The sequence below is a fragment of the Notamacropus eugenii genome, chromosome 4 (assembly GCF_028372415.1).
Source record: "Notamacropus eugenii isolate mMacEug1 chromosome 4, mMacEug1.pri_v2, whole genome shotgun sequence".
In the NCBI taxonomy this organism is placed as follows: Eukaryota; Metazoa; Chordata; class Mammalia; order Diprotodontia; family Macropodidae; genus Notamacropus; species Notamacropus eugenii.
In genome coordinates this window covers 26,173,768-26,201,608 of record NC_092875.1, presented here as the reverse complement: position 1 = coordinate 26,201,608, position 27,841 = coordinate 26,173,768, and the positions used below count along the sequence as shown (strand labels likewise).

Here is a 27,841-nt window from a genome sequence, read left to right as displayed (position 1 = left end):
TGCTACTTTTCCAGTGGATGGGGGGAGAAGGGGAAGGGGACTGGAGGGAGGGAAGGAATTCAGAACTCAAAATTCTTTAAAAATGAAAGTTAAAAATAAACAGATAATATTTTAAATTGAACTACAATGATACACTAATAGGCTGTTGAGAGGTGGAAGGGACTTTTTGGCAGAGGGCGTTAGCACATAGATCACAGGAACTTAGAAGAGGATGAGAAGAGAGAATGTTGGAACTGGAATGAGAATTTGGAGGTAAGCATGGTGGGGGAGCTTTTCAGGAAGCAGCTGGTGATAAGGAACTGGGGTTCATGAGAGAGTGGAGGGCTCAATCTCTAGATTTGAGAGACATCTACATAGAAATAATAATTGAACTCATGGGAGGTGATGTATATATGTATGAATGTGTGTGTGTGAGAGACAGAGACAGAGACAGATAAGAGACAGAGAGAAAGAAACAAAGAACAGTGGGAGAAGAGGGGGAAAGGAGATGTAGAGGAGAGAAGGAGGTGAGGGGAGGAGAAGGGGAAAGTCGAGAAGAGGAACTGAAGGGAGGAGAGGAATAAAGAGGGGAGAAGAGAACAGAGAAAAGGGGAGAGGGAGAGAGAAGAGGGGGGGAGAGGAAAGGAGAGATGAATGATGATTTAGCAAATGAGACTGAGAAGAAACATTCATTCTAGTAGGAAGAGAATAAGGAAAAAGGTGTGTCCTGAAGACCAAAACAGAAAGTACCCAGGAATAGAGGGCAGTCAGCTGGCATCATCAAAAGATGTAGAGAAGTCAAGGATACGATCTGAGAAAATGTAATAGATCACTGGAGTTGGAGCACTTGGGTTACAAACCTGACTCTAGTGTATACTGCTTGTGTGACCTTGACCAAGTCACTTCCCCTCAATGGACCTCTGTTTCCTCATCTGTAAAATGGGGAGGTTGCACTTGATGGCCTCTGAGGGCCCTTCTGGCTCCACAATATCATTGTCTCAAACACTATGCTTTTCTCACTGAAACCTAAAATCTCATTTTTTTTCCTGACAAACACTGAGCCTACTTAACAATCCAACAAATCCCACCCTTCCAATCTTTTTCAGATGAACTGTTTTCTATTGAATTAACTCTTTCAAACAGGGATGACAATTTTAATATTGTTCCCTCCTCAATCCCATTGGTATATGATACATAAATATCAGCTAATGTTATTACATACATATACATAAATAATAGCTAATACTGATATTTAATTTTATACACACACACACACACACACACACATATACACCCTTAAGACATGGGATCCAGATCTCGCTAGAAGGGACCTAGGAGGCTATCTATTCCAGCCCCTTCAACTTACAGACAAGGAAAGTGAGGCAGAGCAGAGTTAAGGGACTTCCCCAAAGTCACATAAGGAATCAGAGGCAAAGCCAAGATTGGCACTCAGAGCCTATGATTCCAAGTTCAGTGCTCTTACACTATGCCACTGTTGAAATAATTCCACTGTATCCTCCTATTCTGATAGTCCCAACGATAGGATCAGTTTGACCACTCAGAGATCTGCTTCACTTGCCAGCCCACAAGCCAGGCTTGCTTTGGCTCTGGCCCCTTTTGAATTTTGGCCTATATGAAGCACCTGCCTTGATTCATAAGTCTGCCCAGGTTAGGGCTTTTTCAGAAATGAGAGCCTGCCCAGGGGTCCTGCTCACATATGTTAGGATTCTGTATCTACATCTGCCGGGCAAACTGGTCCGCCAGAAGCAAGAGGCATCTGCAAAAAGACATTAGTTCTCATACAGCTGGCCCAAGGCCCTCTTTTGGAGGCACTAGAACTGATACCACAAAATTGTCTCCTAACCCTTCCTGTAGACTGGACCCTTCCTCAAGAGGCAGGGCTGTTGATGAGTAAGTCAGTCTGTGGTATGGTTCACACCAGGCAGAGCCTTCAGAGACCAGCACTGATCACTGAGTCATTCTGTCTTCCTCTTAGGAAACAGGACATTCCACCCCACTGCACAGATAGGAAAATCAAGACATAGAAAGCATGTGGGGCCCAAGCAATAGTACTCCCACTGCACAGATGGGAAATCCAAGGCATGAAGAAATTAGTATAAATACCTAGTCAGAACACATCCCTAACAGAGCCAGGATGAGAGCACAGAACTTTAGGGGCTCTCTCTTTCCTAGATTCATAGATCTGGAAGGGACCCCAAAAGTTATGGAGTCTAACAACTTAACTTTACAAACAGGGCAACTGAGGCCCATGGAAATCTTTCATTGCCAAAGGTAGCAAAGTTCAGAAGCAGCATTTGAACCGAGGTTCTCTGATTACAGGGGCATCCCTCTCTTTGCTGCACCATGCCAACCTTCCTTCAGGATAAAACCCAGACTACTCAGACTGTTTTTCAGAGTCTTCCAAATTCCTCAGCTTGTTTTTCAGAGTCTTCCAATCCACTCTTCCATTCTTTATTTGCCAATATCTCCCTTCAAGCACTCTATCTTCTGGTCAAATTGTCCCACAAGCCATTCTTCCAACTGGACATTCCACCTCCTACCTTTGTAACTTTGTACAATGCACCCATCCACCAACCTACCTAGGCAGCAAGATGGAGTGGAAAGAGGAAACAGAATATGAATTCAGATCCTGACTCTGATACTTACTACCTTGTGACCTTGAGAAATCATTTTAATTTCCCAAGTACCCTCCTCTGTTGGTTGTTTATAGCCCCTAATGATTCTTCCAGCTCAAAATCTTTGATCCTGTGATCTTATTAATTTCCTGGGTCTCAGTCTCCTCATCTATAAAATGAGGGAATACAATGAAAAGACTCCTGAGCTGCCTTCCTGATTTAATATGTATGAGGCAGGAAGGCCCTGGAGATAAGACATGGCCCTTTCAGTTGCCTCTGACTACAAGCATCATGAGGATAAAGATTGATATTTGCTTTGTTTTTATGTCTATACTTTCTACCACAGTGCCTGGCAAGTAGTAGATATTTAAAATTTATTTATTTATTCAACAAGTATTTTTTTAATTAATTATTTTTAGTCTTCAATGTTCGCTTTTGGAAGATTTAAGGTTCTGAGTTCTAAATTTTCCCCTTCCCCCCTTTCCAAGATGGCACTCAATCTGATATAGGCTATATATGTACAATTATATTAAACATTTCCACTTTAGTCATGCTGTAAAAAAAAGAGTCAGAACAAAGGGAAAAGTCCACAAGAAAGAAAAAAGAGAGTATAATATGCTTCAGTCTGCATTCAGACTTGATACTTCTTTCTCTGGATGTGGATGGCATTTTCCATCATGAGTCTTTTAGAATTGTCTTAGATCATTGCATTGCTGAGAAGAGCTAAGTCTATCAAAGCTGCACAATGCAACAAGCATTTATTAAATGCCTACTGTTTGCAAAGAACTGTGGTAGGCACTAGAGAGAGAGGAAGGGAGAGGGAGGGAGAGAGGAAGAAAGGGAGGGGGGAGGAAGGAAGGAATAGAAAAAGACAAAGAGAGAGAAAATAGAAAGAGAATGAGGAAGCAAAAAAGAAAAGAGAAAGAAGAGAGAAAGAAGATGGAAGGAGAGAAAAAAGAAAGAGAAAGGAAATAGAAAAAAGAAAAGGAGAAAGGAAGGAAGGATAAAATGGAGAAAGAAATAGAAAAAAAGAAAGGAAAGGGAAAGAAGAAAGAAAAGAAAAAGAAGAGGAATAGAAAAAAGAAGGAAGAAAAAGAAAAGAGAGAAAGAAAAGAGAAGAGAAAAAAGAAGGAAAAAAAGGAGAGAAAAAATGCATCCCTATCTTGCCCTCTAGGACTTCACATCCTATTCTTGTGGCAGCTGCTTTTGAGAAACACAAGAGCTTGAGGTTGCTAGTCCTGGGACTGGGGTGGCAGCATTTCACTATAATGAATCTGCATTCATTTGGGGATATCCCTGACTCTCCCCATCTCCAGAGGATTCCAGTCACCATGCCTTGGCTGCTCAGAGGTGAAGAAGCTGAATCCTGCCCCCTCACCAGCTCGGACCTCCCCACTGAGAGCCTGCTCCCGGGGTAGCTCCTACAGCAGCCCTGCCAGGTCCTCTCCAGGCTCCAGCCACTATTCCCCATCACCGAATCACAGGGGGGCCTCCCCCAGGTACACCCGAAGCCGCTCAAGCTCTTCAGGAAAGAGGTCAGTAAAGCGCTTCTCAAATTCTGACCTTAGCTATTGGGACCCAGAGCAGAGAAATGCTCTCTGGGGGATTGGGCGGGCGGGGGGTGAGGGGGATGTGCTGGAGGTGGTCAGCTCCACTAGCACAGACAAAGATAATTCCAGTCATTTTCTTGGGCCACCCAAACCAGCAGGTTTGAACCTTGGCCATAGCTCCATCAGACAACCACACCATAGTATCTTCGATTATGTCTGCAATTAGAAGGAACCTTAAAAGTTTAGTCTTAGGTTTCTAAATCTAGAGCTGGAGGAATCTCAGAAGTCGTAAAGTCCATTGACCTTATTTTACAGATTAGGATGGTGCAGGTAGGTGGTGCAGTGGATAGAGCACCAGTGCAGGAGTCAGGAGGACCTGAGTTCAAATCTCGCCTCAGACACTTGACACTCACTAGCTGTGTGACCTTGGGCAAGTCACTTAACCCCAACTGCCTCATCCTGAGTCATCTTCAGTCATCCTGATGAATATCTGGTCACTGGATTCAGATGGCTCAGGAGAAGAAGTGAGGCTGGTGACATCCACAGCCCTCCCTCACTCAAAACAAAATCAAGTGCATGTCATTATTTCTCTAATGGCATGGTATTCTTTGGCAACATAAGACGAACACACACACACACACACACACACACACACACACAGATTAGGATGCTAAGTCAGAGATCAGAAAGACCTGAGTTCAAATCTCTGTTTTGTCACTTACTGGCTGAGTGACCCTGGGCAAGTCACTTAAGTCTGCCTCATTTTCTTTAACTGTAAAATGGGGATAATAATAACACCTACCACCCAGAATTGTTATAAGGTTCAAATGAGATAATTATAAAGACCTTTGTAAACCTTAAAGTGTATGTCATATCAGATCAATATATACATCACATCCTGTCATATCATTTATATTATATTTCATTATATTATATATCATCATATATCTTATCATGTCAATCATGTCATTATATTGACATCTATTATATGTTATATTATTATCATATAATTATACATATAATTACATCATATCATCACATTATATTGTATCACATTGTATCATATTATATCATACCATATTATATTATTACCGTATCATTATTAAACCTGTGATCCACTCTACAGATAGGCAGGGGAACCACTCGAAGACAATGTTGTATCTACTGCCTGAAGAGGTCTCTGTACTGGGGGAGTGGGGAGGAGCAGGGAGAGAGTCACAGGAAAGGATGGCCTGAGGATGGGAGTCCAGCAACGACTGTGATATCAAAACACAATGTTTCAATGAAACATTTTTTTAATGAGGGAGTGGGACTAGATGGACCTCAAGGTTCTTTTAAACTCCAGATTGATCATTCAGATCTTGGAGGATACAAATGATCCCTAGAACATGGAGCAGAAGAAGCCATGTTGATCACACACACACACACACACACACACACACACACACACTCATGCACTTCAAGATGAAGGTTCAGGGTTCTTAAGCAGCAGAAAACGAATATATAAATGCTGATGGAAAAGGAGGAATGGAAAACTGTTTCTGTTGTTTTTCCAGGGAAGATGATGGTGATGATGAAGAAAATATTCTTATTAATAATAAATGGTGAATATCTAAGTAATGATTTGAATTCCATTAATTATTTCCCTATTTAATTAATTCAGAACTGTTATTTTAGTCACTTTAATTTGAAGTCATCTCAGTTAGAAGGACTCTTCAGCCTTCCTCCTAATCCCAGCATCCCTCCTCTGCCACCCATCTCCAATTACTTCTCCACTGGGAGGCCACCTACCTCTGGCAGAAATCAAAGATGATTCACTCCAGTTGCTTCCCCTCACAAGACCTTTTATCTTTCTTAAATATGATTCTCTCGTTGTGTCATTCTTCAAACAGGGAAAATTGGCCAAATGTGAACAGTAATAGCTAACATTTATATGGTGCCCACTATAGGTCAAGCAAGGTGTTAAAGCTTTTACAATCACCATCTCCTTTGGTCCTCACAACCGTCCTGGAAGGGAGGTGCTTTTCTCATTATCCTTATTTTACAGACAAGGAAATTGAGGTAAACAGAGGTGAAGTAACTTGTCTAGGGTCACCTCGCTACTAAATATCTGAGGTTGGATTTGAACTCAAGTCACTCTGGGCAAGACACTTATGTTCTGTTTGCCTCAGTTTCCTCAACTGTCAAGTGGGAATTATAACAGCACATATCTAGGATTGTTGTGAGATTCAAATGAGATTCACATTTGTAAAGTACTTATCACAGTGTCTGGAATATAATAAGGGCTGTATAAAAACATGTTCCATTCCTTTCCCTTCTTCTTCCCACAAACACATACTATGTCCTGGACACTGTGCCAAGCATTCAGGATACAATGACAATCATGAAACAATCCCTGCTCACAAGGGAGAACACATTCTATCAGGGAAACATCCTCAGATAAGTAAATACAAAAATCGATACCAAATCACTAAGTCCCTTTTCGATGGGGCTCTTCCTTCATCAAACATGGCGTCGACTTCCTGATGTCATGGTCCTGTTCGAGAATGAAGGACAAATAAGAACTAGGAGATATAAACTCCAGGGGCCATTGGAGCTACCTTTCAATCACTTCATATATTTTCTGTATGTCTCTCCTTCATCTGAATGTAAATTTCTTAAGAGTAAGTAAGGACTGTTTTACTTCTGCCAATGCCCAGTACAGAACTTGACATCTGTTGGCATTTGATAAATACTTGGGGATTGAATGGCTGATTGATCATAGAAGATGGCTCTTGATTTGAACCTTGAAGGGAAATTGAGATTCCAAGAGTCCTGCACAAGGAGGGAGCATACACCAGGCATGGAGAACAAACAGCCCGTATTAAAGGTACAAAGGCGAGAGATTGAATGGCACAGCAAGTTTCCCTGTAATGTGGGTTATGTGACGGGATGTCATACAATTACAGTCTCTCTACCTGTTCTTCCAGGATGTAAGGCATTCTTTCCCCTGTGGCACAGTTGGGTTATACCACTGATTTTTCCTCAGTGGGCTAAGGGAGTCCTGGATGCAGTTCCTCCAGGACCATCAGACAGCCTGTTTCTCCTCATATAGGTCCTACACTCGGTCTCCCAGCTACTCATCTACATCAGGCAAGCTGAGTCCAGTAAGCAGAAGCCCCCGGCCCCGACGGAGTCCCAGTTACACCCGGTATAGCCCTAGCAGGTACTTGACTCACTCTCCCCATCTGTGACTCTTGCAATGGATCCAGATGTGAATCTCTCCATGTCCCCTGTCCCTCCCTTGTGGCAGCACAGTGAGAATTCTGGGAGTGGAATCAGGAAGACCTGAGTTCAAATCCAGCCTTAGACACTGACTAGCTATATGATCTAGACAAGTCAGTCACTTGACCCATCTGCCTCAGTTTCCTCACTTTATGAAATGGGGATAATAATAGCACTTACCCCCCAGGGTCTTGTGAGGACCAAGTGAGATAATAATCATAACAGTCCCTGGCACACAGTAAGTGCTATGTCAATCAATCAGTGAGCACCTACTGTGTGCCAGGTTCTGGAGATACAAAAAGAGGCAAAAGACAGTCCTTGCCTTTAAATACATGTTAGTTATTGTTTTTATTATTGTCCTGTCAAGAAAAGGCAGCAGACTTGCATCCACCATCCTGCTCCCTTATTCTCATTCTCCTCCACCCAGTCCTAGACCAGGCTCATATTTCATGAGTATGGCTCATAGTAAGCTAGGGAAAGCCTGTGTAAAGGTTTTCATTTTCTCAGTCAAGGTACCACCCCAAGCCCATAAAAGACACAATAAATTTGAATGAAAGTAGATCATTAAAAAAAATAAAGCACTTTCCCATTTCTAATTTGCTTGGAAATGTACAGGTACCCAGAGTCAAGGGTACCTTAAACTAATTAGTCCTTAGGGATACTCTCCAGCCCACATTCTATTACTACTGCCTCCCTCAGACCCATGGAAAGGGAGGTAAAAAGTGAAGTCCAGAGAAGCAAACTTGACTTATCCAAGGTCACACAGTAGCCAAGTCAACGAACCATGGCCATTGCAGACAGAGCCAGTGACCTGAGGGATAAGGTCTGTGCCTGAGCATCTGCAGCAACTGTACTTAGCCATAACCATTTCTCCCATGATTCATCCCTCCCCACCCCCCAGAGACAGAGAACGAGAACATAAATATGGACTCAGTGAAAAGGAGACCCCTCGAGACCGAGAGCGGAGAAGAAGACGGTCTTACTCCCCCATGAGGAAGCGCAGAAGGGATTCCCCCAGTCACCTGGAGGCCCGTCGAATCACAAGGTGAGGGGGGCCTAGGTATTGGGGGCAGCCCAAGAAGGTGGGCTACCCACCCTCAGCAGACATGGCCAAGTGCTTACTGTGCTGAACTGGCTGACACTGGCCTCTCCACCTCAGTTTCCTCATCTGCAAAATGAGGAAAATATCTGAAGTATCAGACTATCTTGAGGTTCACATGGGATAATGGATGTACAGAATCAGCCAACAAGGATTTGTTAAGAACTAACACAGCTACTGGTAATACAAAGAAAGGAAAAGAGGGAAAAACACTAGATAAATGTCAGTCATCAGTGTGAGAGAGAAGGAATTTGTCTTGATGACTATGTGCCTCTCTTTCTCTTTCTATCTTTCTTTTCTCTTTTCATTCTTTCCTTTCTCTTTCATTTCCTTCCTTCCTCTCTCCCTCCCTTCATCTTTTTCTTCCCTTCATCTTTTTCTTTTCTTCTTTCCTTTTTCATTCCTTCCTTTCTCTTTCTTTTCCTTCCTTCTTTCCTTTCTTCCCTTCATCTTTTTCTTTTCTTCTTTCCTTTTTCATTCCTTCCTTTCTCTTTCTTTTCCTTCCTTCTTTCCTTTCTTCCCTTCATCTTTTTCTTTTCTTCTTTCCTTTTTCATTCCTTCCTTTCTCTTTCTTTTCCTTCCTTCTGTCCTTCTTTCCCTCATCTTTTTCTTTTTTTCTCTCCCTCCTTTTATTCCTTCCTTTCTTCTTTCCTTCCTTCTTTCCTCCCTCCCTTAATTTTCTTTCTTTCCTTCCTTCCTCCATCCTTCTTCCCTTCCTTTTTTCTTTCTTTCCTTCCTCCCTTCATCTTTTTCTTTCTTTCTCTCTTTCTTTGAAGTGACTTAAACCAAGATCACATATGATCCCCATTTTACAAATTAGGAAACTGAAACCTGAGACCTTCAGTGACTTTGCCAAGGTCACAGGTTATCCTCTCGTGGTCTTTAAGGATTAGCAGTGACATTCCAGTCCAGGAAACCTGACTAACAAAGACATGGCAGCATAGGATTGTAAAAGGCAGGAGAGCTGAGTTTCAGTACCGACTCTGCCCCTTACTCCTGGTCAGCCAGGGGGTCCGCTGCTCAGCCAAGTCACCAACTCTTTGTCCTTAACCTTCGCCTCTAACCCCTTTCCATCTCCATGTCCTGGTTTCTCCCTCAGTGCCCGGAAACGTCCCATCCCCTACTACCGGCCCAGCCCCTCTTCCTCCAGCAGCCTCAGCAGTTACTCCTCCTGGGACAGCAGCAGCAGCCGCAGCCGCAGTCGAAGTTACTCTCGCAGCAGCAGCAGTGGCCGCAGTCGAAGTAGCAGCGAAAGCAGCAGCAGCGACAGTGACGGTGCCAGTGAACCTGGGACCCACAGCAGGAGCTGGAGCCACAGCCGGAGTTATGCCTCTGAGGGCAGTTACGAGAGCACAGGTCACTAAGGGAGGCCTCACAGCCATGGCCTCTGGACTCTGGCCCCTTTCTTTGTACTGAAAGAAGCCTTGTGTCCTGGGGAGGCTCTAGGTCCCCCACCCACCCTGACCCCTCCCTCCACTCCAAGGAGAAGAGAGGACCCACCAGCTCCACTCTCCTCCCCTTTGCAGCCAGCCATGAGCCACGCATGCCCTGCAGTCCATTCTGGACCAGAATCTAGTGGGGGTGATGACAACCCACCCAAGGCAGAAGGAGCCCTCTGTATGATCCAAGGGCCACCAGGCTAGTGGTTCAGATATGGGGCTTCATGGGGGCACCAGGGATGCCACTGAACTTAGAACACTCCACTCAGCTAAGTCTTTTTTCCATAGTAAGGGCAAGGGCCAATGGACCCCATTGGATGCCATTTTGACTCTTTCCCGCTACGCTGGCAGACATAGACACTCTGGCATCATTTTCACCATCCTAATCCCAAGCTGTTATTTTACAGCTCATTCTAAACCCAGGTTGATAGCAAGAGAGAAAACCAAAGGGCAACATTACCCTGGGGACCAGGAGCTTATTGGGGCACACATCCCCCCAAGTTTGCTTTTTCCCACTTAATGAAAGAATGCTGAGTAGCCACACCATCCCAGTTATAGGGAATGGGGAGGATAAGGTGAGAACTGGAAAAAAATGGTAGCATTTCATTTGGAAGTTGTGGACCAGCAGGGGGATGGCGAGAGAGAGAAGAGGGAATGGAAAGGAAGACTCAATACTGGCTACTGATCCTGTGGAGGCTTCAAGGCCAGAAGGCCTTTGGCCCAGAAGGAGCAAAGAAAGATTATCCTTGCCAAACATATCATCTCAGCATGGAAGGTGGAAGGGAGATCTTGGGAAGGGAGAATCAGCTACTTGGCTTGACTATATCAAGTTCCAACTTGCTTCTGAACTTTGGAAAATACTTCTCTGTGGGAATATCATGAAAGATGCCAAACCAGGATGGTACCCTGGTAGAATCTGCCTTTGGCAGACTCCAGTGAGACAGAGAGTGATGATCTTGACAAGAGGAGGACTGAGTCAATGAGGAAGAGAGGATATTCTCCCATTCCTTATTGTACCTAGTGTTTCTCATACAACTACAGTCTCATCAGGCCATCTGGGCCATCAACTCGGGGGCTCCAATGAGCCACTCAGAAGGAAAGACCTGCCCTGTCTCCTCTAAGTCTTTCAGTGAGACCCCAGTACAACAGGCATTGACATTTCCAACATCAATAGGGTTCTCCAGGGTAGTGATAAAAAGCCACCTGCATTCACACAGCTAGATCCCAGGTGACTCATAGAACTTCTGATTCTTTTCCTGAACCCCAAGGACAAGTTCTGATTCATCTCCTCCCAGCTGGCACCAACTTTATCTCATCTAGACACCAACTGGAAATACCTTGGGTGCCACAGATCTATGCCAGTAGCCAATGCCTACCAGTCTGGCCTCTCTTCCTTTAGCATTTGCCCATAACCTCCTTTATTCCCGAATCCTGAGCCCCAGTCTTCAAGCACTCCAGAGTCAACTTGTGATGCCTCTCGGGTCAAGGGTGGTATCAATGCCTCCATTTCTCTAATTAAGTCCCTATTCCCAAAACCCACCTGACCTCCAGGGAATTTAGCTTGGCTCAGCCAAAGTTTCTTGGGTCCTGGAGCACAGATCATGCCCAGCATAGGAGCTGGGTTGGGAGGGGAAGGCTCTTGAGGAGAAGAACTTGCCAACTCACACCTCGGGCATTCAGCTGTTGCTAGCTTTCAGTTAGGGGGAAGCCCCATTCTGATCTAGCCCTAACTCCTGCCCCTTGATGTCACCCACAGCCTGGTGCCAGGGCCAGCTGTAAGCCGATCAGCAAACCACAAATGCCATGGGTTGAAGTCATATGATGGGTGCAAAGAGTGGGAGGAAAAAGTTTTAAATAACATGGGGGCAGATCAGTTGTCAGGAGCGGGGGAGAGTGATAGTTTCACTAGTCAAGGCAACAGAGACAGGAAAGTAGGGTGAAGTGGAAGGGGCTGTGATAATAATCCAGTTTCCATCATCCCTCCCTGGGGAGGCATAAAAAATACTTTCTCATGGTGTCAAGCATATTGGCCCCACTATGTTGGTCTTCCGTTCACAGCATCTGAGAACTTTATTTTTGGATTGTTAGAGTTCCCATTGTCTCATAATCTCAGAAATACCCCCCCAAACATACACCTTTGACTGGCAGACTCTCTGGGACCCTGAGCCCCCAGAAGCCAAGTATCTGACCAATCAAAGACTGTGAGATAATATATGAGGGAGCCTAGAGGTGTTTATGGTCACTAGAGAGAGAAAGGAAGGAAAAGTTAGTTCAACTGAAGTTTCCTTGAGGTTATGAAGATTACTGATTCCCCATGGGGAGAGACATAGGAAAGGAAGAGTGGCAATATAGCAGGTAAAGATGAGCAGGGAGTCAAGAAAGATATGCCACATACCTTCTCACACACCTTGGAAGAGTGTCTAAGAGGTCTCCTCTCACTGCTCCACCCTCACCTGCTTCTGGCCACCTGGTTTTCCCCTTCAGCTCTAACCCAGATCCCGCCCCCACCCCCCACCCCCCACCCCACCCCACCCCTCTTTCAGGGTCAGACTAGTTCAGCTCCTAGTCCAGCTTCCTAACATCAAACCCGTGACATCACCACCATAGGAAAAAAAGAGAGAGACAAGTTGTGTCCCAGGCACAAGGAGGGACCTTGACTGGGGAGCTAGAGGGGATGTATAGATAATGTATATATCCACCACAAGGTCTACACCTGACATTTTTTCTTCATGGAGATCTTTGGACAAAAGGCCTTCAAGTGCCATCCAGTGTCCTCTGGGAAGGCAACGAGCTAACTAAGGAGAACTTACAGCCCAGACAGTCTTATGAGGACAACTCTCCATGAGGTCAACACTGGAATTGGTTTGGACCACTTTTCAAGGACTGCTTCAGATTACGTTATTCTGTGGCAACTTCTACACCTCAGAGGTCTCTGGTCTGCCGATGCTGGAGAAAATCCCACTGACTTATTTATTTATTTATTTATTATTCTAGTTTTGGGGAGGCAATCTGTTTACCATTTAGCAGTATTTATTTATTTATATGGAGGGACAAGCAGGGTCATGGTTGGGAGGGCACTTTTAAGTTATTTTTATGTCTAATTTATTCATGTCACTGTGGAACTCTGAGGGTTTACACGAAGGTTCTTGGGATACCTCAAGGAGCCGGGTTGTAAGCCTTTAGATCTTACGCTATCCATTGGTGTAACCAAAGCATAGTCTTGGTGCCGATGAAATCTTATGATGAGAGCAGCATGAAATCTTATGATGAGAGCAGCATGGATAATGGCACTTTGTGGGGTGGGCAGGAAGGACAATCCTGCTGGTCTCTTCCAACCTGGCAGAAACCATCAAGCTGGGAGACCCATCCAACCACTCACCTGCTACCTCACTGGGAGGTGCATCAGATCTAATTATTTACTGTGGTTATTGTTCTGGGTGTTGTGAATGGGGATAGTTCCCTTTGCTCCCTGTGAAGAGCAAAGGAGAATTCAGAATTTCAGTATCTTATACCAAGAGATCTCTGCCCCACAGCAGCTGAATCAATCCATCAGATTCCTTTTTAACTCAAGGGGTCAGTTTTCAAAGCACTTCGTTTATAAAGGACCCAGAAATCACATGACTGAAACCCAGGAGAGAAAAGAGAACCACCCATCTATTCACTGTCAGGCCACTCCAAAGACCAAGCCCCCACCCCAACAGGAATGATGCACCATGGGCTATTTAGATCGTTTGCCCCGCTTTTTCAATGTTTCGATTTCCAGCCTCTCAGACATTTGTCTCTGTCAGATCAACCCTTTAAATTGGGGTCCATTTCCCAAAGTCATTGTTATTCTTCTCCGATTAGTGTGACTGTTAAACACAAACCTGTTTAATGCCCTAGTCTTGGTTTGGAAGGATCTTTACAGTACGGGTTTGTATTTCTGGCTGTTTGTGGAAAGCTATGTTTCTTGTTGGAAATAGAACACCGAGGTTCTGTCTTATATTCATGCAAGTAGTGAATTGGAAAGAAGTCAATTGTCACCAAGCATGGTGGTCCCCCAGAGGACTCTGAGAAGGTCAGAAATGGTTCAAGGTCTTTGTCCAAAGACCTAACATGTTTCAGCTGAAAATCCTCATGTCTCCCAGGGAACTACTGAGTTTTTCCTTCCTGTTCTCTATCAGTCTTTGTTATTTCCTCCCTCTGTCCCCCAAGTGAAACATAATCCTTATCATGTCAATAAAGAGCCTCAATTAAACAGCACCCAATTAACTGGGAGTCTCTTTTGCCCACAATTTCTTTTTTTTTCCTTTGTTTAATTTTTTTTTTCAGATTTTCTTCCTAGTATTCTGCTTTTAGGAGAAAGAATGAAGAACACAAAGAAACAAGCTCTATCAAGGAGCTAGTCTTTAAAATAAGAAAAACTGGTCTTTGTACATTCAATTCAATATCCTCCCCTTTCTGTATCTCCATCCTGCCCAAGACCATGTAGAACTGACCAAAGATTATAGGGTTAGAACGAAAGTGGATGGTAGAGATCTTCTAGCTCAAAGTCTTAATTTTACATGTGAGGGAACTGAGACACAGAAAAATTGTAACTTACCAATCTTAGATACTACAATATGTAGCAGAAATAGTGTTTGAACACAAGTCTCTCTGACCCCAAGTCCAATATACCATTCCTTTGAGGAGGATGACTTTGAAATCCTTCTGACACATCACTGAAAACTGTATTAACGTTCACTAGACCATATTAGGTCAAGAAAGACTGAGATTGAGAGAGATGACATAATCTCTCTCTGATACGATCTAGCATGACCTTCTTTTACAGAAGAGGAGACTGAGGTCCAGGTAGGAGAAGGGACTTACCCAAGGTCATACAGTGAGTAAGAAACATAGAATTCAATCCATATTCTCTGACTCCAAACCCAGCATTGTGTCTCATGTATCACACTAACAGACTGATAGAATTTAGAGACATTTTCAGCAGGACTTAAAACTAAAACTTGGTGTTACTTTATCTTGAGTTAACCAGAAAAAAATGAGATAAGCAGAATCCCTCCCTTATCGCTGGACATGGAGTCAGGAAGGAAGACCTGAGTTCAAATCCAGCCCCAGACACTGTCTAGCTATGTGGGCAAGTCACTTAAACTCTGTTGGCCTCAGTTTCCTCATCTGTAAAATGGGGATAATAATAGCACTTTCCTCCCAGGAAGGTCATAAGGATCAAATGAGATGATAATTTTAAAGGGCTTACACAGTAGTTGGCACATAGTAAGTGCTATGTAAGTGTTAGCTGCTATCATCGTCATGATCATTATTTTCTGAGCATTACAGTCAATTGGAATTTGACCCTACTGTTATTGATGATTGCGAGCGAAAATACCTATCCAAAAAGTCCCAAGTTTCAGAAATCCAAGGGGACTTAAAGACATGTGATTCATAGCCAAGACTTTTTTTTAATGCATTGTATTTGGGATTTTAATTCCCCTTCCCCCAATTCTATTCCCTCTGAGGGCAATGGAGGGTTGCAGCAGCTAGAGTGATGGATTTGGACACAGGAAGACCTGAGTTCGAATCCTGCCTCAGTCACTCGCTTGCTGCATGACCCTGGGCAGCTTACTTCACCTCTAATGGTACTCACTTGTCCCCTGCACAAAATGACTAGGTCAGACCTAATGACCTCCATGGGTCTGTCTACTCCTTGGTCCTATATCTTCTCAACTGTTTATTTCTCCCCTTCCCAAACATCTGGAAGTCTTGGTCCAATTTCTCTCAGTTTATTAACATCTCTTCAGTTCAATAGGAGTTACTTACATATATGTGCATTTGCATGTACGTATACATGTATACATAGTACATTCATATATACATACATACATGTACACGTACGTGCATATATACATATGTGTGTGCAAAAATCCTCCACACAATGCAAACCAACTAATTGGAAGGCAGCCGTGATGAAAATAAGGTACTGAATGAAAGTCAAGAGTCCTGAGTTTTCATCCTATTTCTACCAATAATGAACTGGCAGAGTCATTTCCAAGGTTTGGACCTCAGTTCCTTTCTTTGTAAGGTCAGGAGAGGTTGGATTATGTCAATGGTGCCAGACTCAGATCGAAACAGGAGCCATTAAACTACGTATAAGGATCCCTGAAGGATCCCATTGACTTAGAAAACCATATATTAACATTATCTATATTCTATTGCATTTTTACTTATTTGGTTAAACATTTCCCAATTACATTTCAATCTGCTTTAGGCTACAATATGGACACCTGTGGCCTAGAATAGATTATCTCTGAGGTCCAATCCATTCAACATGAATTTATTTATCTCCTTCTAATCGATCAACATTTATTGAGCACTTACTCTGTTCTAGACACTATTGTGCTCATTTCTGGGGATCCCTATGTGTCAGGTGCTGTACTGTGGATACAGAGAAAAGATAGGGGAGTGGCAATCTCTGCTTTCAAGAAGTTTAAATTCTACTGAGGGATGCAAAATATAAGTTGTATTAAGTCATTGTTCAGTTGTGTCTGACTCTCTATGATCCCATTTGGGGTTTTCTTGGCAAAGATACTGGAGTGGTTTGCCATTTTTAACATATGAGGAAACTGAGGCAAACAGAGTGAAGTGACTTGCCCAGGGTCTCCCAGCTAATAAGTATCTGAGGCCAGATTTGAACTCAGGAAAATGGGTCCTCGACTCCAGGCCTGGCGCTGTGTGCACTACAGCACCGCCTAGCTGCCCCAACATCTAAACAGTTAAGTAAATTCAAGATTGTTTAAGGCAGAGAGAGTTCTCACATGTAGAGGCGTCGGAGGACTTCATGCAAGGGCTGCATTAGAGGCACAGGATTCAGACCCAAAGCTTTCCAACTCCAAGCCCCAACACTCCTTCTAGTAAACGATACTGGAATCAACCAAACCAAGCTTATGAAGCACCTGCCATGTGGGAGGCATTGTGCTGGACCCCTGGGATAGAATGACAGAACTAGGAATTTTACCAGATGCATTGTATGAGGGTCTCTCACTGGAGGATTCCTCCCAGTTCTAAAATCTGAAATGTGTGTGTGTGTGCGTGTGTGTGCGTGTGTGTGTGTGTGTGTGTGTGTGTGTGTGTGTGTGTGTGTGTGTGTGTGTAGCAGATGAGAAGCAACTTGATATGGAGAACTGGGCTTAAAGCTCAGGAAGACCTGAGTTCAAGTCTCGCTTCTGTCGCATACTGTCTGTGAGACCCTCACTTGGGCTCTCAGGGCCTCCTAGGTAACACTTTTAAGACCAGAAGTTACAAAGGAGATACAGATCTGCATGAGAAAAGTAGAGTCCATGCTGGGAGTTCCCCCAAACTGATCAAATCACAGGTTGAGACCCCACCCCCAAAAAGATAGGAAAAATACCTGTATATGAGGTCAAAAGAAATCCTTGCTCTCTTTCTTACTACCTACATGACTTGGTAAACACTTTCTAGTCTCTGGCATTTGATATCTTGAGAATATTATACACACATATATGCATACCCATACATATATGTATATACACAATATACTCAGAGGTATAAATATTCACATATTTGTCTACATATATATGTGTGTACATGTTCACACAAATGTATGTTTTGTACATGTATGCACATGCAATACATATACTATATGGGTGTACATGCACAGATACATACACATGTTTACACATATGCACATACCCATGCATGTATATGTGTATGCATATATATATCTGTGTATATATATACATATAAAAATATTGAACATACCAAATTATTTTTAGATTATCCCTCTCTAATTAGCATGTAAGCTCTTTGAAGGCAGGGGCTGTTCACACGCACCCTTTTTTTTTCTGTATTCCTAGAATGTAGCCCAGCTTCTGGAACATAGGAAGCTTGTCAGCTAAATGATGCATTGCCTCCCTGACTGATTGAAGAGGGTCCTTTACACTACAATAACACTATATAAGAGATACCACAATATACATCCAATGGGCTCACAAGGTGGTATTAAGATGTCTTCATAATCTAACTGTCCCCAATTTAAAATAATCAACCTTTTTTTTTTATTAGCATTGGACCATGTATCACAGTTTCAAAGATTCAGAGTTACTTAGACCTCATGGACCATTAAATCCAACCCCTTCATTTTACAGAAGAAGAAGCTGAGACCCAGAGAGGTCACAGTAAAGAAAGGGAATAAATACTTATTAAGTACCTACTATGTGCCAGCACTGTGCTGGGCACTTTACAAATATTATCTCATTTGATTTTCACAACAATTTGCAAGATAGATACTATTATTATCCCTATTTTACCAGTATGGCAACTGAGGCAGACTGAGGTGAAGTGACTTGTCCAGGGCTACACAGCTAGTAAGTGTCTGAGGCTGGATTTGAACTTAGGTCTTCCCTGACTAGACATTTTATCCACTGAACCATTTTGCTGCTCCTGGATTCAGAGCTGGAAGGGACCCCAGAAGTCATCTAGTCCAACCCACTCATTTCACAGAGGAGGAAACTGAGGCCCTGAGGGATTAGGAGATTTGCCTTCGGTCACATTCCTCTGGCGTTGAACCTGAACTTCTTTTACTTCAGTCCATCCATTAAAATACACCTTGGCTATACCTTGTAAATGCCATGAAGCCTCGTACGCTATAGGTCATCATTCACTCCTTAATAATTTATTTCTTATTTATTGAATGAAAGGGAAAAGAAGATTGACAAAGTCTCCTGCCATTGGCTCCCTTCATACAGCCCCAGGCGCCATGATCGACAATCGACAGGCATCATTACGCAGTTAGCGGGAACCCGAAGCATGCCGCAAATTGGAACCGGCAGAAATGGGGGGTTTGGTCATAGAAATTAAGTTCCTGCAGAACTAAAACACTGGTTGTCTCCCATAAAACCTCATTTAGATGGAAATTAATCTCCAAGCATCATTCCTGTGCAGGCACCAACTTCTATTAAAAGTCACAACTCCCTGAAAAAATGCTTTCTTAGGATTCTGGAAGCTGTGCCTGACTCCCATGATGACGGGAGGCAGAAAGATGGCAGAACGCTTCATTTTCTCACCTCTCTGGCTGAAAGAAGGGGAATTTAGAAGACACTAGTTCAGCTTCTTCGCTTTCCAGAGGTAGAAGCTAAGACCCAGAACAACAAATGATTTGCCGGAGGTCACAGAGATAACAATTAGAAGATTAAATTAATGGGATTAAATTAAATTAGTAGGATTAAAACCCAGCCCTTTGGATTCCATAATAAAAGCACATCGCCTCTCAAATTTGTTCAGCTCTGACATTCCAAGGTTCCCTGGCCCTTTCTTCTTCCTTACGCCTCAGTTTCCTCATCTGTAAAGTGAAAGCCTGGACGAAATGACTTCTAAAAATCTCTCAGTTCTAAATTTGTGATCTTTCTCATGCTATGATATGAGACTTATTTTCCCCATCTGTAAAATAAGAGGGTTGGACTCAATGGCCTCCAAGGTCCCATATGGCTCTACATCTATGATCCCCTTTGTAAATCATAAAACAGCACGTTAATATTGCTGAGTTCTATTAGAGATAAGAAAGCAGTAACCTTGTGTATAGTAATTAATGCTTGTTGACTGACTGACTGATCGGAGTCATGGAGTCTTCTCCTTTATTTTCCAGAGTCCCCCAAAATTTATTCACTTACCTAAAACCATGAAGGTAATCATTAAAGTCTAGCCTATAACTCATTTTATTCAAAGACAGAAAATATTGTTTTTCTCGAGCACACCGCAGTTCCCAAGTATGTCACCTCCCTGTGATATCATCTCACCTCTGCCCAAAGGTGGAAGGGGAAGAGAGACAGCGACAGAGCCAGAAAGATAGACAGACAGAAACGGAGACAGACACAGAGACAGAGAAGGAGGAGAGGAGAGAGACAGAGAGGTGAAGTACCCTGGAGAGTTCTCAGATGAGGGTGTGTTGGCTACCCCTTTTCCTATAACCACTCTCTCCCATGACCCTCACCCATTTCATGCAGAAACTCCTGAGGACAGCAGCTGTTTTCCCCACAGATGAGTCTCTGATCTCACTCAGTACAGTACTCACTAGGACTTGGCAAATCTTAAGCATTTGTTGGCCCATCTGACCTGGAGGGCTCCATCCCCTTATCTCCAAGCCCTTCAGTCCTGTCTAACAACCAAATTTCCTCTCATCTGAGCCCAGCTTCCCTCAGAATCCAACTCCAAAGGGACCAGGCTTGAGGATGAAATAAGGAATTAGAGAAAAAGACAAGCAGACCTTCTGAAAGACTTCTCTCCATGTCTTCTCCTTTCTTGCAAGTCCTTTCTCTGAGGGTGGCTGAAGGTGTTGGGCTGGTTTTATTTCTTTATAAAGCTGACTTTGATCTCCACTGTCAGGCAACTCTGTCCTTTAGTCTCCCTGAGGTATTTGATTTGATAGTCTGCATAAAAAAAGTTTTTTAAAAAGACAAAGTTATAAACGAAAAAATCCGACCATCTTGGTTCTCATGCAGAGTTTGTTGCCTTCTGTTTGGAGTTGAGGCCCCTAGAGGGAGAGGAGCTCTTCAGGGAAGGCATTTATAACCAGGGACCCTCAGAGGATTTCTTCAAAGTAATCCTGGCACCCAGGAGAAAAAGGAAAATTCTCACTATGCTTTGCCCTGGTCAGATCACACCTGGAGTAGAGTGTTCACTTCTGGGCACCATATTTTAGCAAAGACCTTAATGAGCTGGAGAGTGTTCAGAGTAGGGTGGCCATGTGGGTGAAGGGCCTTGAGTTCATGTCTTAGGAGGTTGATTGATGGAACCTCAAGTAGATTGTGGAGAAGAGAAGACTCTGTGGAGAAGGAAGGGACAGGATAGCTATAGTATTTGAAGGGCAATCACATTAGAAGGATTGAATTTGTTCTGTTTTGTCTAAAGGGCAGAACCAGGAATAGTGAGTAGAAATTATGAAAGAAGGAAGGAAAGGAAATAACATTTATGAAGCACGTATTATGTGCCAGGCATTGGTTAAGCACTAAACAAAAATTCTCTCATTTGATCCTCACAACAAACTGCAAAGTAGGTGCATTTTATAATTGAGGAAACTGAGGTAGGCAGAAGTTAAGTGACTTGCCCAGGGTCATACAGCAAATAAGGAAGCAGGAAAGAAATAAGCATTTATATAGTACCAACTATGTGCCAGGCATTGTGGCAAACACTTTACAAACATCTCATTTGATAATAAGTGTCTGAGGCTAGATTTGAACTCAGGTCTTCATGGATCTAGGTCCAGTGCTCTATCTACTATATGACAGCTATAAACAGGAAGATTTAGGCTTAATATGAAATTGGCTGGGATGGGTAAGGGCTGGGGGGGGGGGGAGATCTTTCTAAATATTAGAGCTATTTCAAAGTGGAATTATGTTAAGAAGTAGTGAGTTTTCTTCATCAGAAGTCTTCAAGCTATATTGGGAGATCTCTCATTGAATATATTGCAATGGGGTTTCTGCTTCAGATATAGGATGGACAAGATCCCCCTGAGGTCCCTTCCACCTCTGAAACTCTGGGATTTTCTGATTCTAGAGCACCACACCTATCTTCTGCTCTGAATGGTTCATAGGACCATTAATAGAGACTTGGAGGGTATTCAGCAGGGAGGAACCAGAATGACTAAAGGTCTTGGGTTCTTACCACTTGGGAAACAGTTGGAAGGAAATGAGAAAATTGAACCTAGAGAAAAGAAGGCAACATTTAACCACATTGCCAGTGACTTAAAAGCCATCCTAGCCCAAACACTCTTTGTATAGATGGGGAAACTAAGGCCTGCCAATGTTCATGGATCTGCCCAAGGTCACAGCACTGGAGAGTAATTGAGTCAGGATTCGTACTCAGGTCCTTTGAATCTAAATCCAACACTCTTTCCACCATAACTCTCCATGGGTAAATCATTTAATGTAAGCATCAGTTTTCCTCATCTGTGAAATGGGATAAGTTATATTTCTACCACCTTGTAAGAGGGCTGTCTTAAAGCCCCATAGAAGTGGGAATTTCCATTACCTTTGGACATGGCCAGGACAGAACCAGCCTGGACAAAGTCACATATGATCTTCTCTCTTCAGTGACTCACCCCTCATTGCAACAAGCCAACAAGCATTCATTAAGCACTTATTGTATGCCAGGTATTATGTTGGGCACTAAGAATACATATACAAGCTAAAAGATAATCCTGGACCTCAAGGAGCTTATGTTCTAATGTGTGATGAAGACTTAGCAAAGGAAGCTAAAAAGAGTCAGGGAATGGAAGAGAAGGTACTTGTGGAGAGGTGAGAAATCCAGAGAGTTAGAAACCAAATCAGGAGAGGAATGGAAGATGGCTGACTGGCACCCTTCCTCAAAATGGAAGTTCTGAGAGGAACTCCCTGTTGGGAGAAGGGGGCTCGGGAAAATGAACATTCCAAGGTGCTTAGGAAAAGTCAACAACGTGCAGGGGTTAGCTAAGGGAACTACTCCAATAGGGAAGCAACTGAGGCATGAAGGTAAAGACCAGAGAGTCAAAAATGGAACCAGAGTCTTACATCCCCTTCCTTCCCTTCTATGCACACACACACACACACACACACACACACACACACACACACACACACACACAAAGAGTGAATATATATAGAGTGTGTATATATATATATATATATATATATATATATATATATATATATATATATATATATATATATATATATATATATATATATATATATATATATACTCTGCAGTGTCCCTATTATGAAGCATACCTTTGCCATGGATTGAAAACATTCCTGCAACAAGGGGATATATGAGATGACTCCAAGATGTGCCTTCCATCTGATGAGTCCATGGAGAGATCTGATGCTGAGGCCAGCATGCTTGGCTTCCTTAAAAACAAATGGATGAGCTCAAATAAGCAAGCATTTATGAAGTGCCTACTGTATACCAGGTGCCGAATATATAATGGAAAAACTAAGAGTTCCTGTCTTCATGGAGCTTACATTTCATGAGGGGAGAGATTATGTAGACATGCAAGTTTACACAATGTATGGGATGAAGCTGAACTTGTGATTTCTCTGGTATATGGAACTCCTAAGGGGAAAAAAATCCTTCTACCAATGATACCTTCTCTGAAACTTATGCTCTGAGAGAGTTGACTAGGGAACTTTCCTAGGCTCACACAGTCACAACGGGCAGCTAGGTGATTTAGCAGAGAGAGCACTAGATTTGGAGTCTAGAAGACGCGAGTTCAAATGCTGCCTCAGATTCAGAGGTATGACCCTGGGCAAACCCCTTAAACTCTCTAAGCCTCAGTTCCTTCATCTGTAAAATGGACATAATGATAGCACCTACCTCATAGGTTTGTTGTGAGAATCAGTCAATACGCATTTATTAAGCACCTACTATCAAACTGATAACATACATGAACTGCTTTGCAAGCCTCAAAGCTATATGTAAATTCTAGCTTTTATGATACTGTATTAAAGGCAAGACTGGAAGCCAGGTCTCCCTGACTCCCAAGTCAGCTCTCTGTCCCCAATACCACAGCACCTCTTGAATCTGGGTCTCTCCTACAATCATACATTGTTCCCATTTGCCCTTGTGACAAATCTGTCAAGTATGTGCTTCAGGTATAATTATTTCCATTTTCCATATGAGTAAGTAGAGGCTCATAGAGGTGAGGAGATAAAATGTATATGGTGCAAATTATAATAGCTTGTCTTTTCCTGGCAGGAGAGATGGTAAGCTTGTAAAATATCTCCTTGGGGAAATATTCCAGAAGTTTGTGAAGAAACAAGTTTGGTAGCTCTGCGTGTCCCCATCAAGAGCAATGCCAGGGTGAGAATGTCTTTGGAAAGATGGTTCCATGGGAAGACCCCTGGATTGGGAGCTACCAGGTTTGTCATGTGCTCAGTGTGCGGTCTTAAACAAGTCATTTCCGTCTCTTGGTGAGTTTTTACCATCAGTCAGTCAACTGGCTAACCAACAAGCATGTATTATACTCTGACTACATCACAGATGCTGGAGTAGGTGCTGGAAATGCATATATAAAAATGAAAATCACTTTTTAGGATTTTAAATAAACCTTCTTATTTAATTGTCAGAATGACCCCATGAGAGAGGCAAGGCAAGAAGTGCTAGCTCCATTTTATCCCAGGAAATTTTTGGAGGGGGTTGTAGTCTTGTCAAAGACTATCAGTTTAACATCAACTTAGCAATCATACGGGTCCCTAATGTTTGTAAAGGTGTCAACAACAACCCTACCCAGGACCTATGATTTCCTTGGTGTGAGATCTCCCAGTGTGGAAATGATCTCCACTGGTTTAAACTGGCATCTCCTCAGTAATTTACAGTCTTTTAAAAATGCCTGGGACACTTAAAGGGTAAGTGACTTACCCAGGGTCACTTAAACCCAGATCTCTCTGGCTTCCTCTGTCTACCAAACTACTCTACTTCTCATCAAGTATTATCCCTATTTTACAGATGGGAAAACTGAGACTCCGAAAGGTCACAGTAACATATATTTACAACTGGAAGGTACCTTAGAGATCATGGAATCCAATCTCTTCATTTTATTGTTGCTAAGTCCTTTCAGTCGTGTCTGATTCTCCACGACCCCATTTGGGGTTTTCCTGGCAGAGATACTGGAGGGGTTTGCCATTTCCTTCTCCAGCTTATTTTACAGATGAGGAAACTGAGGCAAACAGAGTTAAGTGACTTGCCCAGGGTCACACAGCTAGTAAGTGTCTAAGGCCTGATTTGAGCTTACAAAGATGAGTCTTCCTCACTGCAGGCTGGTCCAGAGCTCTCTCCACTGAGCCAATGAGTAGCCCTTCATTTTACAGATAAGGAAACAGAAGACCATGGAGGGTTGTCCAAGGCCACACAAGAAGTAAATGTCAGGACTGAGTTTGAACCCAGTGCCTCCAAATCTAAAGCCAGCATCTTTGCAAATGATCACACCTAACTGTGTCCTCAGGGCAGAGGGACAGGGCAGGGATAAGCCTTGGCCTGGGACCCCTTGGCTACAATCCATCCCTCTATCCTTAACCCTGACCACTGATTTGCCCCAAGCATTACAATTTCCACTAATGGCTCCCCATATTAGCCGCTCACTATAAGTCCCTGAACTGACCTTGAGGTAGCAGAAATTAATGGGGGACAACTCTTTCCTCCCCTGCCCATACTCTGCTTCCCATCCCCCCCCACATTCTCTCTCTCTCTCTCTCTCTCTCTCTCTCTCTCTCTCTCTCTCTCTCTCAGATGTACACATACTCACAATAGACACACACACCACACACACATACACACACACACACATATATACATACATTCACACACTCACATATGCACACACATATATGCTCACACATGTATACATTCATTCAGACACACACATACACTCACATACACACATACACACATATTCACAATACACACTCAGTCACACACATACACACACATGCACACACACACATTTACTCACACACATATACACTCACATACACACATACTCTCTCCCTCTCTCTAGGACATGCACATGCTTACAGCAGACATACACACCACACACACATACACACGCATAATACACACTCACACACATACACACATGCATGCTCACATACACATTTACTCACACACATATACACTCACATACACACTCATTCATACATTCATACACACACACACACACAAACTGCATTTAACATTAGCCCTGGTGCTTGCTGCCGGAAATAAATTAACAACATTTCCTGGCAAGTGCCTCCTCGCACAGATAGAAATAGAACAAATTCCCCCTGGAATGATATTAATACTGAGCAAGTTCTCTGGGATTAATGTCATTAGCTTGAACAAACACTGGAGGAATTAAGTCATGAAGTATTTGGGGCCTAAAGCTCCCCTCCTGCTTCTCAGACACTGGAGCAGAGTATATCGGTAGCAGGGGACCAGCTAAGAAACACCAGCAGGGCAACCTGAGTTTGGATCCCACATTGAATCCTTACTAGCTGTGTGATCCTGGGGCAACTAGCTTACAACCTTTGGGCCTCAGTTTCCTCCTCTTTCAAAATGAGGGAGTTGGACTGAATGGCCTTTAGATTTCATTCCAGATTTGAATCTGTGAGACAGAGCCTAGAGCTAGGGTCTGGAATCAGAAAGATTTGAGTTCAAATCCTACCTCCAATATCTACTAACTGTGTAACCACAGGCAAGTCACTTAACCTCTGCCTGCCTCAGTTTCCTCAATTGTAAAGTGGAAAGAACAATAGCACTTACCTCCTAGCGCTGTTATGGGGTTCAAATGAGATCACACTTGTAAAGAGGCACAGTGCTTGGCACATGACAGGTGCTTAATAAACATTTTTTTCATTGTTTAATTTTTATTATGAACTAGCCAGCTTTCTATAGATGGGGTCTTCATGGTAAATGATACAACTCATCATCACTATTTCTAGGGTGCTTTGAGGAGTACTTTACATGTATTGTCCTGTTTGATTTTTGAAAAGATGGTGAGGTGTAGGTATTTCTACTTTGGAAATGAGGAAATTGAGCCTCAGAAGGTTAGGTCATTTGCCCAGAGCCAAATTATTGATGAGGGTCAGAGGCAGGACTGGAACCCAGCTTGCTCCAAATTCCAGGAAACTTCTACAAACAGACTCTAAATGATCTGGAGCTTTCAATGAACTATTGTCAAACCCAAATCCTTCTTCCCTGGACTGTGTCGTTCAACGTTTCCTTCAAGACCCCTAAGGAGAGGAAACCTACAAGCCTAAGTCTGCCTCCCAGCAGCTTCTACCCTTTACACCTCGTTCTGCATTCTGGGGCCAAGCAGAATAAAGCTAATACCTGCTTCATAGAATGAACCCTTAATTGTTTGATCTAGCTCTTACAGTTCCCCTAAGATTTCTCTCCTCTCTGCAAAGCATCTCCAGTTCCTTCATCCAGTTCCAGATCCAATGCCCTTCTCAACGATATCTATAACTGACTAAATAAATACAGTCATTTGCCTCACGTAGGAAAATATAGGAGTGATGAAATCCAAATGATAAGAAACTGCCCCCAAACCCCCTTTTGTTGAGTTACAAATGATAGAGATCTCTAGCCCTCTTGTCATCTAACAATTACTTACAGAGAGATGGAGACTTGATGATTTGGATAAAGGCATAGATGGTATGTTCCTACAGAAAAATGAGGGGCAGGAATAGCTAACAGCCTGAGTAACCATCAGGATCTAAAAAAAGATCTTGACAAGCTAGAGCAGTGGACTGAATCTCATAAAAATAAAATTTAGCAAATGTGAAATCTTACACTTGGGTGGAAAAAAAAATCAACTTCCCAAATACAAGATGGCAGCAGGGTGGTTAGACAGCAGTTTGTCTGGTTGAGATCTGAAGGCATTAATGGACTGCAAATTCAAAGTGTGATGTGATATCCCAATTAGCTGATGTACTCTTCATCATATTAAAAACATCATGAATTACTGGAGTGAGGCAATAGTCCCTTCTCTACTCTGCCCCATTCTGTGTTCAGTTCTGGGCATCACCATTTAGGAAGGATGGTGTGGGTGAGCCATAGAGTGTTCAGGGGAGGACAACTAAGATGATGAAGGGTCTTGAGTCCTTGAGATATGAGTATCAGTTGACAAAATTAGCCATGTTTAGCAATTCAGGAGGGATATTAGAGCTGTCTTCAAGAATTTGAAGTGCTGTCTTATGGACAAGGGAGTACATTTGTTTCATCTGGCTCCAGAGGGCAGAATCAGAAACAATTCATGATAACTGCAAAGAGATATCTTCAACATCAATAAAACAATCAAAGCTGAATCCTGTCGATGTCATGATCAATCCTGGACCCAGAGATAAAACATAAAGAGGAATCTCCTTCTCA

The 27,841-nt window shown here is 42.9% G+C and overlaps 1 protein-coding gene across 1 annotated transcript in view; it reads left to right on the top strand.

The window, feature by feature from the left end:
* SRRM4 (serine/arginine repetitive matrix 4) overlaps window positions 1-12,452 on the top strand; it is a 35,521-nt gene extending 23,069 nt beyond the window's left edge. The window contains exons 5-8 of the mRNA XM_072606497.1: window positions 3,932-4,150; window positions 7,260-7,370; window positions 8,337-8,474; window positions 9,628-12,452. Of these exons, the coding sequence (XP_072462598.1) occupies window positions 3,932-4,150; window positions 7,260-7,370; window positions 8,337-8,474; window positions 9,628-9,892 (733 nt within the window). The 3' untranslated portion in view covers window positions 9,893-12,452. The remainder of the gene's footprint in view (window positions 1-3,931; window positions 4,151-7,259; window positions 7,371-8,336; window positions 8,475-9,627) is intronic.
* The last annotated feature ends 15,389 nt before the right edge of the window (window positions 12,453-27,841 follow it).